At 34.4% G+C, this 12,579-nt stretch overlaps 1 protein-coding gene across 2 annotated transcripts in view; it reads left to right on the forward strand.

Annotated features, from left to right (window-relative positions):
* The window catches only part of nbeal1 (neurobeachin-like 1), a 75,230-nt gene that overhangs the window by 27,176 nt on the left and 35,475 nt on the right, over window positions 1-12,579 (forward strand). The window contains exons 7-17 of one of the 2 annotated variants that reach the window (XM_051111803.1): window positions 298-380; window positions 811-896; window positions 2,642-2,984; window positions 3,073-3,179; window positions 5,226-5,309; window positions 7,665-7,748; window positions 8,769-8,867; window positions 9,242-9,816; window positions 11,496-11,628; window positions 11,724-11,843; window positions 11,927-12,313. In XM_051111803.1, coding sequence (XP_050967760.1) covers window positions 298-380; window positions 811-896; window positions 2,642-2,984; window positions 3,073-3,179; window positions 5,226-5,309; window positions 7,665-7,748; window positions 8,769-8,867; window positions 9,242-9,816; window positions 11,496-11,628; window positions 11,724-11,843; window positions 11,927-12,313 — 2,101 coding nt within the window. The remainder of the gene's footprint in view (window positions 1-297; window positions 381-810; window positions 897-2,641; window positions 2,985-3,072; window positions 3,180-5,225; window positions 5,310-7,664; window positions 7,749-8,768; window positions 8,868-9,241; window positions 9,817-11,495; window positions 11,629-11,723; window positions 11,844-11,926; window positions 12,314-12,579) is intronic. The other variant, XM_051111804.1, reaches the window with a different exon arrangement.

A 12,579-nucleotide genomic window follows, 5' to 3' on the forward strand; every position in this document is an offset into this window, starting at 1 on the left:
TCAAAATAAAGCACTTACTAAAAAAAGATGAAATGTTTATGCATTTTCCTGCATGCAATGTGACATTTACCTGACATCAGAGAACCATAAACATGTGGGTGTGTTGTTAAATTATTGAAATATTAGGGAGTGCTTCAAGTAAATACTGTATTTTCAAGTAAACCTGGGGTTGACTGACAAAAAGGTTTGGGAATATGTGATTGTGTGAAATTGTAGTGTATGTATTATATTACGCTATACTGAAGAGTGATTAATGGCTCTTTTTTTAATGAGGTTTGTGTTTGTTTGCACTTGCAGACAGCAGCTCAGTACTGTGGAAAGAAGCAGACAGAAGTTTAAAGCTGCACCGCTCACTGTAGAGTTTGTGCCCTTCTTCTACCGTAAGTGTGTCTCTGTCTATATGAGCCCTGTAGGGCATGTGGTTTGTTTATTTACTGATCAAATCTGCTGTTTTATCATTTGGCCTTCAGCGATGGCACATAACCAGCGCTTTCTAAACAAGGCAGCCTCAGTGTTCCTGTGGTCAGAAACTCACACTGCTTATCTGTGTGTGAATCGTTGAAGCCAGAGACATGAAGTGTCACTATATCTGAGTGTACCTGTGCATTAATGCTGTTGATACTTTATTTTCTGTTGCCCGAGTTCCACATCACTGTGGAGCTAATAACAATTAACGAAAAAAGAAAAACCTTTGAGATTGGGGACAGTAAAGTGTAACAGGAAGCGTGCAAGAAAATAATTCAGCATGTTGTTGTGTTGTTATTTGCATAAAAACAGACACCTTTTTATTTGTGTGTGTGTGTGTTTCAGAATGTTTTCAGGAGAGTGAGCACCTGAAGGACAGTCTTAAATGTTGCCTTTTGCACCTGTTTGGAGCCATCGTCGCAGGTGGACAGGTGAGATCGTGCCACATTTTATGTCAGATCGTGCTGACATTTTAGATAAAATGGTAAAATGAATCCTCGGTTATGGTTTACATTCTGCTAACTGGTGAAATGAAATTTCCACCAATTACAATTCAGAATGCAAATAATTGCAATAAAGACCACTTGCAATGAAGCATGTACACAATAAACACAAAAAGGCCATTTTGTATGCATATAATGACAAGAAAGAAGACCAGTTACAATTTAGTATGCGAATAAATATACAAAAGTCTATTGATCACATTTCTGTAAATAATTTTAAGAAAGAAAACCAATTGCAATTCTGTATGCAAACATTTGCAAGAAAGAGGACCAGTCACAATTTAGTGTGCAAATAAATGCATATAAGACAACCACAGTTGCAATTCTGTATACAAAAAAATGGGATAACATTTTACATTAAGGTTTCACTAGTTAATGTTACTTAAAGCATTAACTAAAATGAACAAGCAGTGAGCAATACAGTTCATGTTAGTTCACAGTGCATTAACTAATATTAACACTACTTGTGATTGTAATAATGCATTAGTAAATGCTGAAATTAACATTAACCAAAATTAATAAATGCTATAGAAGTATTGTTCATTATTAGTTCATTATTACTAAAGTAGTTAACTAATGTTAACAAATGGACCTTATTGTAAAGTGTTACCAAAAATTGCACAAAAAAAGACGAGTCTCAATTTAGTGTGCAAATATATGCACAAAGAAGACCATGTGCAATTTGGCATGCAAATTGTTGCAAGAAAGAAGACCAATTGCAATTTAGTATGCATAAGAATAAACAAACAAACAAACAACAATAGTTTCACAAAACTAGTGACAACTAGTCTTGTGTTTTTTTTAAGTATGCAAATAAATGCAAGAAATGATGACCAAGTATGCAAATATTTCAGTGATACCATGGGTCCTAAATGATGAACATCTATGTAAAACATTTTAAATCTTACTTGTTAAAAAAGTATATTTTAATAATCAAAAATTGCACGCAGAAGCATTTATTTATTTGCATTTATTAATTGTTTTTCAATGTAAACATGCATATGGGTCATTCTGTGTCAAATCAACTGAATTTCAAAATCTTCCCCGGCGCAAGTTTTTGATTTTGCTAATATTTTTTCTAAAGAAAGATAGACATGTATAGTGATGAAAGCCAAATTATTAAATGACGTGGATGAATATTTACTGAGTAATCTACTATTTTGTAAAGGGGGGTCAAAATGGCAATTTTCACTGGAGATTCAGAGCCAAATTATAGGGGGGTAAAATGACTTCAGAAAGACGGCAGCATCATGAGGTTATTTTTACACAGAGATTGGTAGGTCTGTTTGTAGAGTCTGTTGACTTTAGCCATCTTTATTGCATTATGTGCCAATGGTGACCATTCAGAAATGGGGAAACAGCACTTTTCAAGTTTTTGCTCCAAAGTTTGCATGCCCGTAACTCAAGAAGAATTAAAGATATCTTAATGCCCTTTTAGATACTGGGTCTTAACAAACTGTGTTTTGGCATCTTAATTTTTAGGGTTGATTCCTTTGTTTCAGTTAGCTCCATTTTACCTGTTTTTGAAACTGTGTAGTCAGGCCACTACAATTATCTACAAACTTTTGAATGGAAACTATACTTTTAAGTGGTTGAGGATCAAAACGATGTACTTTCTAGTTCTCTGTATCTCTTTTAATGTGTCTTTTAACATCATCTTCTCTTTTTAACAGCGCAACGCGCTGCTGGCCATCTCTCCGGCCACGATGGAGGTGCTGGTGGGAGTGTTGAGTGCCGGCGAGTGTCTAAGCGGATGTGGAGACGGCGAGGACTGGGACAGCGAGGCTCCCGACAGGAAGGCCCTGTTGACTCTGGGCTGTTTGCGGGAGGTGGTGCACCGGCTCTTGGCCAGCAGCTCTGATCAGAGACAGGTGGAGATCAGCTCAGTGCTGGAGAGCTACTTCAAACTGCTCAACTCTGACCCCGCTGCCACAGCGCAGGTCAAAGGTCGCCCGTCGCCGCCTCGCTCTCGGCACTGGGAGAGCCGCTTTGTGGCGTTACAGGTGAACATGCTCGGTGAGTAGATCAGTCACTCGTGTCGTATTCTTTCATCTTGACTATTGTTTTCTTCTTTCTTCTGAGTCCTGTTGTCCGTTTCACTCAGAAACCATTCAGGACATGTTTGAGTGCAGTGACCGACCTGTTTTGCAGGCCATCTTTCTCAACAGTAACTGCTTTGAGCATCTGACCCGACTTCTGCAGAACAGTAAGGTGAGCTCCTCAACATTTCCTGACCATCATGAATTTGGGTTTGCTCAGTTCTGAGTCAAAATAGAGCTCAACCATGACTTTGTCAAGTTTTGGGAACATCCATAGAAATTTTCCCTTTAGAAAAAACTTCAAAGAAAGTTCTGAGTCTTCTCAGCCTCTCTGAGATGAATCAATATTTGATTCAAAGCGAAGCATGTGTTTGAAAATCTGTGGAGGGAAAAAAATGTGTATATTTTTTTGAGGGAATGAATGCAGTACTCCTCCCATAAACCATTGTGAATACTTGAAGAAGACACAAAAAACAGATAATGATGTATTTTCTTATCAGACAACACCACTACTGTCTTTTATGCTCAAATGTAAAAAAAAAAGAAAGAAAGAAAGAAATTATTTCTTCTATTCAGCGAAGCTGCATTAAATTGATCAAAAGTGGCAGTAAAGACATTTATTATGTTACAAAAGATTTCTATTTCAAACAAATACTGTTTTTTTTTTTTTACTTTCTATTCATCAAAGAATCATGAAAAAATATTTCTTGAGCAGCAAATCAGCATATTAGAATGATTTCAGAAGGATTGTGATGCTAAAGACTGCAGTAATGATGCTGAAAATTCAGCTTTGCATCACAGGAATAAATTACATTTGAAATTATATTACAATAGAAAATGGTTATTTTAAGTTGTAATAATATTTCACAATTTTACAGTTTTTTTTTTTTTTTTTTTGTTTGTTTTTTTTTTTTTTTTTTTTTTTAATCAAATAAATGCAGGCTTGGTGAGCACAAAATACATCAAAACTTAAAAACATCTTACTGACCCCAAACTTTCTAATCCTAAGCAGTACTATTTGGGTGCAATAGTACCTTAAGATACTTATATTCAGCAGTTAATTGTAGTCCACTCACATTGACGTCTACATAATTTAACAATCTTTAAAATCATGCTATCTCTCCTCTGAAGACTCGATGTGTTATCTTTAAAAGATTGGGAGATTTTTAATTGGATTCTTCCAAAACTCAACAATTGAGCTCTATTGACACTATATACAGTCAAACTAAAAATTATTCAGACACCAGATATAATATTTATATTTGTATTTATATTTATATTTATATTTATATTTATATTTATATTTATATTTATATTTATATTTATATTTATATTTATATTTATATTTATATTTTTTTACTAGTGGGTGCAGGACACTATAGTTCATTTATGTAAGTGAGGTTAGCAAAATAAAGTAAACTGTGACATATTATACCCAGAAATTCTTCACACAGTGGACTAAAAGTAAAATTGATAACAATTTGGGGCCAAAAATTATTTAGACACTTTGACCTGACCTGACTTGACCTTAAGTTTGGTGTTTTTTAAGTGTTTTTTCTTACATTATCAAGATTAATCTGTTTTAACAAAGTTTAGCTCTGAGTTCTTGTCATATTTTATTACCATTTTCTAAACTAGCAAATAAACTGTGATAATGTAAGAAATGTTGAAGGTGCCTGAATAAATTTTGGTTTGACTGTATGACTTTTACAGGATGTTAATGACCTTATACATTGTAGTATTTGACAGGAATATCCTTGTTTGATTTAGATCCTGTCAGAATCTGAAGATAGATTTGTTAATTGTTGTTTAACTGACATTCAGTTTCAGGATTTTCCTTGTGTGTTTTTTACACATGACAGAGTTTGTCTCGCCAATCAGTTTCTTGTGTAAATCTTCACAGTCCTGTTTGTTTTTCTTTGCCTTAAAGGACAGTATGTTTTGTGCATATGTGTTTCAGATAAACTGTTTCTTTACTATGTACATTGCTATTAAAAACTGTCTTACTGTGCTTGTATCCAGTAGTTATCACCTTACAGCATGTACATGTATCAGAACTGCAGCACTGCCTTCTATCCATGCATGTCTCTGTCTTTTAGCGACGGAACACTTAGGCACTTAGGGTCACGACCTTTGACCTCCTACCTTTAACCTTAACCCTTTGCACTTTCCTCTCATCTGACCGTCTGCGCTTGCTGCATTCGGCTCCGTCCGGCAGCTGGTTAATGCTAGGTGCACAGCAGCAGACAAGGACCAGAAAGATTTAACCAACAGGTTACTGACAGGAGAGAGTGAGATTCAGGTACCGCTCACCTGTGCCTGTCGCTCCCGCTCACCACGACCCCCCCACCTTCCAAACCCCACCCCACCTTCCAAACCCCACCCCCTCGCCGCCCACATGACCACTCCAGGACAAGATCACAGTCCTTACACACTCTCTCTCTCTCTCTCTCTCTCTCTGTCCTGAGCAGGGTCACTATGAGTCACAAAGTCACATATAAATATAATAAATTAATGTATATATTTAAGAGAAATATGTTATGTACAAAATATTTTTATTTATATATAATATAAATTCTATAAAAATTATAATAAATACATATACATGCAAATATTTCTTAAATATATACATGAATGTGTTATAATTATACTAATTATTATAATTAATAATTATACACACTACACACACATATATTAGGCAAACTCAAACTTTTATTTTGTATGCAGTTAATTGCGAGTAATCGTTTGACAGCCCTAACATACATACATACATATATATATATATATATATATATATATATATATATATACATACATACATACATACATATATATATAATTTATATAATTTATATATTTATTTATTTATATATTATTTATATATATTTCTGTTTATATATGTTATATTATAAACAATTCAATTAATAATAACAATTAATAATAGGAAACATGAACTGCAAATGTTCTGTTGCATGAAATGTGTATTTTTACACAGAATTCCTGGATATAATATAATATAATATAATATAATATAATATAATATAAAAAAGTTATCTTATAATGTAAATTTAGATAATAATGAATTATATATAATTAATATATATTTAATAATAATAATAATAATACAACCAATTTTAATGCAAAATAAAGAAAAATAATTTAGATAATGAATAGAATCTTTTTTTGTAATATAATAATACATAAAAATTGTATAAAAAAATGTAATATATATTATATAAATTTACATATATTTTATATATATATATACGAACAATCGATTTTAATAATGCAAAATATAATTTTTAATCTTATGATGTAAATTTAGATAATAATGAATATGATTGGTTTTAAAATTTGTAATATAATAATCATAAAAATAAAAAATATGTATCAAAAATGGAAAATATTATGTACATGAAATTGCAGAAATTAAATTAACAAAATTTCCTCAAATTTCCTCAAAAATATTTGAGTATATTAAATGTTTAAAAAATGTTCTTTGTGTATATTAATTGACCCACTGGATGTGGATATCAGCATATACAATGATTTCACTATGGTCTAATATTGGCTAATATACTAATCTGTCACCAGCTTTATGCTGTATTTCGATACATTTTCCATAACGTATTTGTATTATAACACATTGACCAAAATGTTTGACAATACCGTAATCAACATTGTCATAAAATGGTACATTTTTGCTTATGTTACCCACTCATACCTGCATGCATTTGCATTTGTACCGTGACCTGACAACACAGAGTGTCATATCCAAATATACTGACACCATAAGTGACCAGCCCTGTTTCATAAGGCATTCAGTGCTTCCTTGTTGCAGAAGCAGAACAATTACAAGTCCATTTCTTCATGTAAAGTGCTGTGAATGTAGAAGCTTGTAATGGAGTGGTCTTTAGTTTATTTACTCAGTCATGCTTTCAGTAATCATCTAATTTTATTTCTTTTGCTTTGCTTGTTTCCCTCCCGTTCCCCCTTCACCTGTCCTCTGGTGGTTTGGTAACAGGGTTGGAATGCTGCGACTTCAGCAGCCTTGAGATGATCGACCTATAGCTGTGTGCTTTACGCTGTATAGAAGTACCTCTTTGATTTCATGTCTCATTCTGTTTATTGCTACTCAGCGTTTGTCACTCTCCAGCCAGTCTTTGTCTTATTCTTATACGTAATGAATTAGCCAATTGCAATGGCAGATTGAACATCATGTGATTTTTGCAATCAGGAGTCTCATGACACGGCGTGGCTGGACAGAGATTTTCCGGGTTGTGGAGGGAATAGTTGTCTGTGTATATATATACATGAAGTGTGTGTATTCGGTGTGTTGGTTGGTGTTGGGAGAATTTTTAGTTTCAGATCTGAGCTCCGATGATCTGATATTGTCAATATCAGAGGATCAGACCTCAAACAGTTTCACTCTGATAATCAACGTTTTTAAATGTACACCCAGACCGTCTGATTCTATTCCTGCCTGTTCGTGTAAGCATGGTTCTGTTGTAGCATTCTTGCCATTCATCATGGCTTATCACTCATCATTTGCATGGCAAAGTGAAGAGACAGGGCAGGAATAGAACAGGCCTCACGTTGTACAGACTCTTCAGCCATTGGCTGGATCTCTTGATTGACTGTGTTTTCCTCCAATCAGGTGTTCCAAGGGAGGCTCGACTCTCTTGCCGTAGCAACGATCAAAACTCTCATGACAGTGATGCACAAGTCGCCTGCCGCCAAGGTTTGTTATAAACAAGCGATTCCCTCATTAAAGTTTGTGTACAGGATGGCTAGTTTTATAACATATTTAATGTTTTAGTCTCTACTGCTCACCAAGGCTGCAGAAAAAAATGGTAATATTGTGAAATATTATTACAGTTTAAAATAACTGCTTTCTGTTAAAATATATAATAAAATATCATTCATTTCTGTGATCAAAGCTGAATTTTCAGCATCATTACTCCAGTCTTCAGTGCCACATGATCCTTCAGAAATCATTCTAATATTCTGATTTGCCATTCAAGAAACATTTCTGAATATTATCAATATTAAAAACGATTGTTCTGATTAATGTTTTTGTGGAAACCATGGTGCATTTTATTCAGGATTTTTTGATGAATAAAAAACAGCATTTATTTCAAGAACAAATCTTTTGCAACATTATAAATGTATTTATGGTCACTTTGAATGCATCATTGGAAAAATATATGCATTTTAAATATAAATATATATGAATTTGAATATATATTCATGATTTTCCAGGCTAATAAGATAAAAAAAAATGTAACCCAAAAATGTAAATAAATAAATTAAATATATATTACTATTAAATTATATATATAAATATATATATATTTGTTTTTCACTTTTTTTTTTTTTTTTGTTTTTTAAATTAATACATTTAATATATTAATAACCAATAGGAATTCAGTAGGATTTTGATTCTTATTCGGATTGGTTCTAAATTATTAGTATATTTTGGATTGGTTCTAAATTATGACAGAAATGATGTATGAAACTTGTGAATTTTTACTTTTATTAAATTAAATGTGAAATTTTCAATTAAAACTTACTTCAATTATTTTAGCTTTATTTACAATTTCGAAAAAGCATGTTTTTGTTGCCTGTTCTAATGTTTCATTGCTAATTTTTTTTAACGCTTGTTGACTAGGGATAACGTTCTTGAACTAGTCTGTTTGAACTATTTAGTGAATCATTTAAACTTCTAAAAAGTAAATATTGCAACCTCATTTCCTTTCAGGAAGTGTTTAAGGAGCGGATTGGCTACACTCACCTGTATGAGGTGTTGGTGTCACTGGGTCAACCGTCCAGACACCTGCTGAAGGAGCTCATGAATATGGTGAGATGAACACTTCCTGTTTCCTGTGTGTCATTCACATGATGTTATCTGCCCCTTTCTTTCCCATCAAGTCACCTTTAATGTTATTACAGTGTTGCAAAGTATTGTAAAAAAGCAAGTGTGAAAAGCTTTAAATAACAGAATCACATGATGCAAAGTTTATCAAATATGAGGCAACTTCAAATTCTGCTGTAAAAAAGAGTGCAGTGTCATTTTCAGCATTGATTCAGTTGAGTTCAAGAGCTGTTGCTATGAAGAAGACAATCAAGCTGTTTACACGTAGTATTTAGAGCAGTCTGACTACCTTTAAATGCTCTTTACATTTGAAACAGACCCGTCTCACTTTCTCTCTTTTCATCGCTGTGTTCCCGCAGGCTGTTGAGGGTGAGCATTCGTCCGTGGGTCTCCTGGGCATCAGTAACGTGGACCCTCTCCTGCTCCTGATCCAGTGGCTTCCAGAGCTGGACTCTGCCGAGCTGCAGATCTTCACTGCCGACTGGCTCCGGCGCATCTGCGGTCTGAACCGGCGGACGCGAGCCACCTGCGTCAACTCTTCTATGACTGACACAGTGCTGTCGGCTCTGGAGAGACACGACCGGCTGCACCGGGCCTGTGCAGAGAGTCTGGTGGGCCTCTTGGGATCTTTAGGCAGTCAGTCGCTGAGTTCCTCTGAGCTGCAGCTATTGTTGAGACTCCTGCGTCAGGACGAGCCGGGCCACGCTCATCCATATGTAGGACCGGTGTTGCGGGCGCTCCTGGGGATGGTGCGCAAACAAGGCCTGGAAAGCGCCATGCAGTACTTTGATCTGTCACCACCCATGGCTGGCATCGCCGTGCCGACCATCCTCCGTTGGCCAGGCTCCGCCTTCAGCTTCTTTGCTTGGCTGTCATTGGACCAAGATCAGCTGGGCCCGCCCAGTAAAGGAGAGAAGAGGAAACAGCTGTATAGGTGAGAATGGAAATAAGAGATTAGTGGTATGATAGTAATTTTGGCGGGAAAGGAAGGAATTGGATTAAAAAAAAAGCTTTTTTTTAGCTTTTTATTTTAATTTAATTTATTTTAATTTTTATTTTAATTCCAAACGTTTGGGATCAGGAAGCTTGTTTAATGTTTTTGAAAGAAGTTTCCATACGCTCACCAAAGCTGCATTTATTCATTTAAAAATGCAGTAAAAACAGTAAAATTGTGAAATATTATTACAAGAGTTCTTGAAATTATTTCTATGTGAATATATTGTAAAATGTAATTTATTCTTATGGTCAAAGCGGAATTTTCAGCATCCTCACTCCAGTCTTTTTTTTGTGGAAACCATAATTTATATTTTTGGATTTAATCTTGTTTAACATTAAAATGCATTTACAGTAATTTTTGATCAATTTAACGCATCCTTGCTAAATAAAAGTATAATTTTGCTAATCTCAACATTTTGAAATGTAGTGTTTTATATAAGATATAAGATTTTTTTTTATTATTGTTAGGTAAAAATTCTATATAGTCATTACAAATATTTGATATAGTGTATCATATCAAACTATAAATATATAACACATTTCAGATTATTATTATTATTAAACCTTTTTGAATTTATTATTATTATTATTATTATTATTATTATTTTGTTTTTTGGAAACCATAATATATATTTTTGGATGGAATGAATAGAAAGGTCAAATAAAATCTTGTGTAACATTAAAAATGCATTTACAGTCACTTTTGACCAATTTAATGCATCCTTGCTAAATAAAAGTATATTTTTGCTGATCTCAAAATCTTAAAAAATAGTGTTTTTTAGTGTTTTTACACTAAGATAGTTTTATTTTATTTTATTTTATTTTTATTATTGTTACATCAAAAATTCTGTATAGTCATTACAAATATTTGATATAGTGTATTATGTCAAACTGTAAATATAACACACATTTTAGATTATTATTATTATTATTATTATTATTTAAAAAAAATTGAAAACTTTTTTTTTTTTGTGTGGAAACCATTATATGTTTGAGATTGTTTAATGAATAGGAAGTTCAAATAAAATCTTGCTTAGTGTTAAAAATGCATGTACAGTCTTTTTCGATCTATTTGATGCGTTCTATACTTTTCTATAAAAGTATATTTTTGCGAATCTGTAGTTTTTGAAAAGTAGTGTTTTTGCACCAAGATATATTTTTTGTATTTATTTTATTTTTTAAGATTTTTTTTTTATAATTATTGTTACATAAAAATTCTTTATAGTCATTACCAATATTCAATATGGTGTATTATATCAAACTATAACTGTAACACTGTAAATAATAGGGGTGAATATTTAAAACGGCACTGTCCTGTGTCTTATGTGTGCTGTTTTTTTATTTATTTGTCTGTTTGTGTATTTGTCACATTGTGTATTTGGATGTTGAATTGCATCATGCTGTTTTTTAGCTTCTTAATGTTGTATTTTAAGCTTTTAGTTATTATTTATTTTAAACAATTTAGATGTTTAAAATTCAGAGTTTCCAGTGTGTGTGTGCCTCCCAAATGTAGTATTTATTTTGTCTTTACTATTATATTACTATTAGCTACTGTATTTTTACTATTAGCCATGAAGACTGATTTATAGAAAGTTACGTTTTTTGTGTTTTGTGTAGTTTTTTCACCCCGGGCGGCACCGGGTTCGAGGCCTTTATCAGCTCGGCCGGAGTGCTTGTGGTTGCCGTGTGCACTAAGAAAGAATACGTCACCGTCATGCTGCCTGACTACTGCTTCTGTGATTCGCTCTGGGTGAGTCACATGACCAAAGAAATGTTTGCACTTGATTTGTACTTGTATTTATATAACATGGATGAATTGATGTCTGGTTTGTATTTGACCTTCAGCATAGTATTGGTGTGGTTCACGTGCCGGGGAAGAGGCCGTTTGGCCAGAGTCTGGTTTACATCTTTGTGGATGGACAGCAGAAACTCTCAGCACCTTTGAAATACCCAACCATGACTGAGGTGAGAGGTTGAAAACCCACCTGAAAACCACCCAAAACTCCTTTTTGGTCAAGTCTTTTATAGTGTGTATTTCTCTCTCCCAGGCCTTCACGTCATGCTGTATCGGTTCAGCGGGTCACCGCACCACGACGCCTCCTCCCTCTCAGATCCCAGATCCTCCGTTTTCTGGAGGCAATCCCTCCGGCCGCTCATCCTTCGGCGCTATCCTTCCGGGCTGGGGCGGCCTGCTAGGGACCAAACCCGAGTCCGTCACCAAACTGATTTCCGCCGGGACTCAGGACAGCGAGTGGGGCAGCCCCACCTCACTGCAAGGGCAGCTGGGAAGTGTCATGGTCTTCCACGAGCCCCTCCAAGCCAGTCACATCAAAGCTCTCTGTAGCGCAGGACCAAACTGTATTTCTCCCTTTAAAAGTCAAGAGACCGAACTCGGAGACCTGGCGCCCAAACTTCTGCTACACTATTCTCCAAAGGTGAGGTGTTCATATAGGTCAATGTCAACTAGGACTGGGCTATATAGAAATGGTACACAATAATAATATACATTTGAGGTCAAAAGTTTACATACACTTGATTCTTAATATTTTTTGTTTAGTGATAGTTGTTCATGAGTCCTTTGTTTGTCCTGAACAGTTAAACCACCCACTGTTCTTCATAAAAATCCTTCAGTTCCCACAAATGCTTTGCTTTTCCAGCATCTTATGGATTTATTTAACCTCTATTTAACTCTATTCACTCT

Source organism: Labeo rohita, chromosome 6 (genome assembly GCF_022985175.1).
Source record: "Labeo rohita strain BAU-BD-2019 chromosome 6, IGBB_LRoh.1.0, whole genome shotgun sequence".
In the NCBI taxonomy this organism is placed as follows: domain Eukaryota; kingdom Metazoa; phylum Chordata; class Actinopteri; order Cypriniformes; family Cyprinidae; genus Labeo; species Labeo rohita.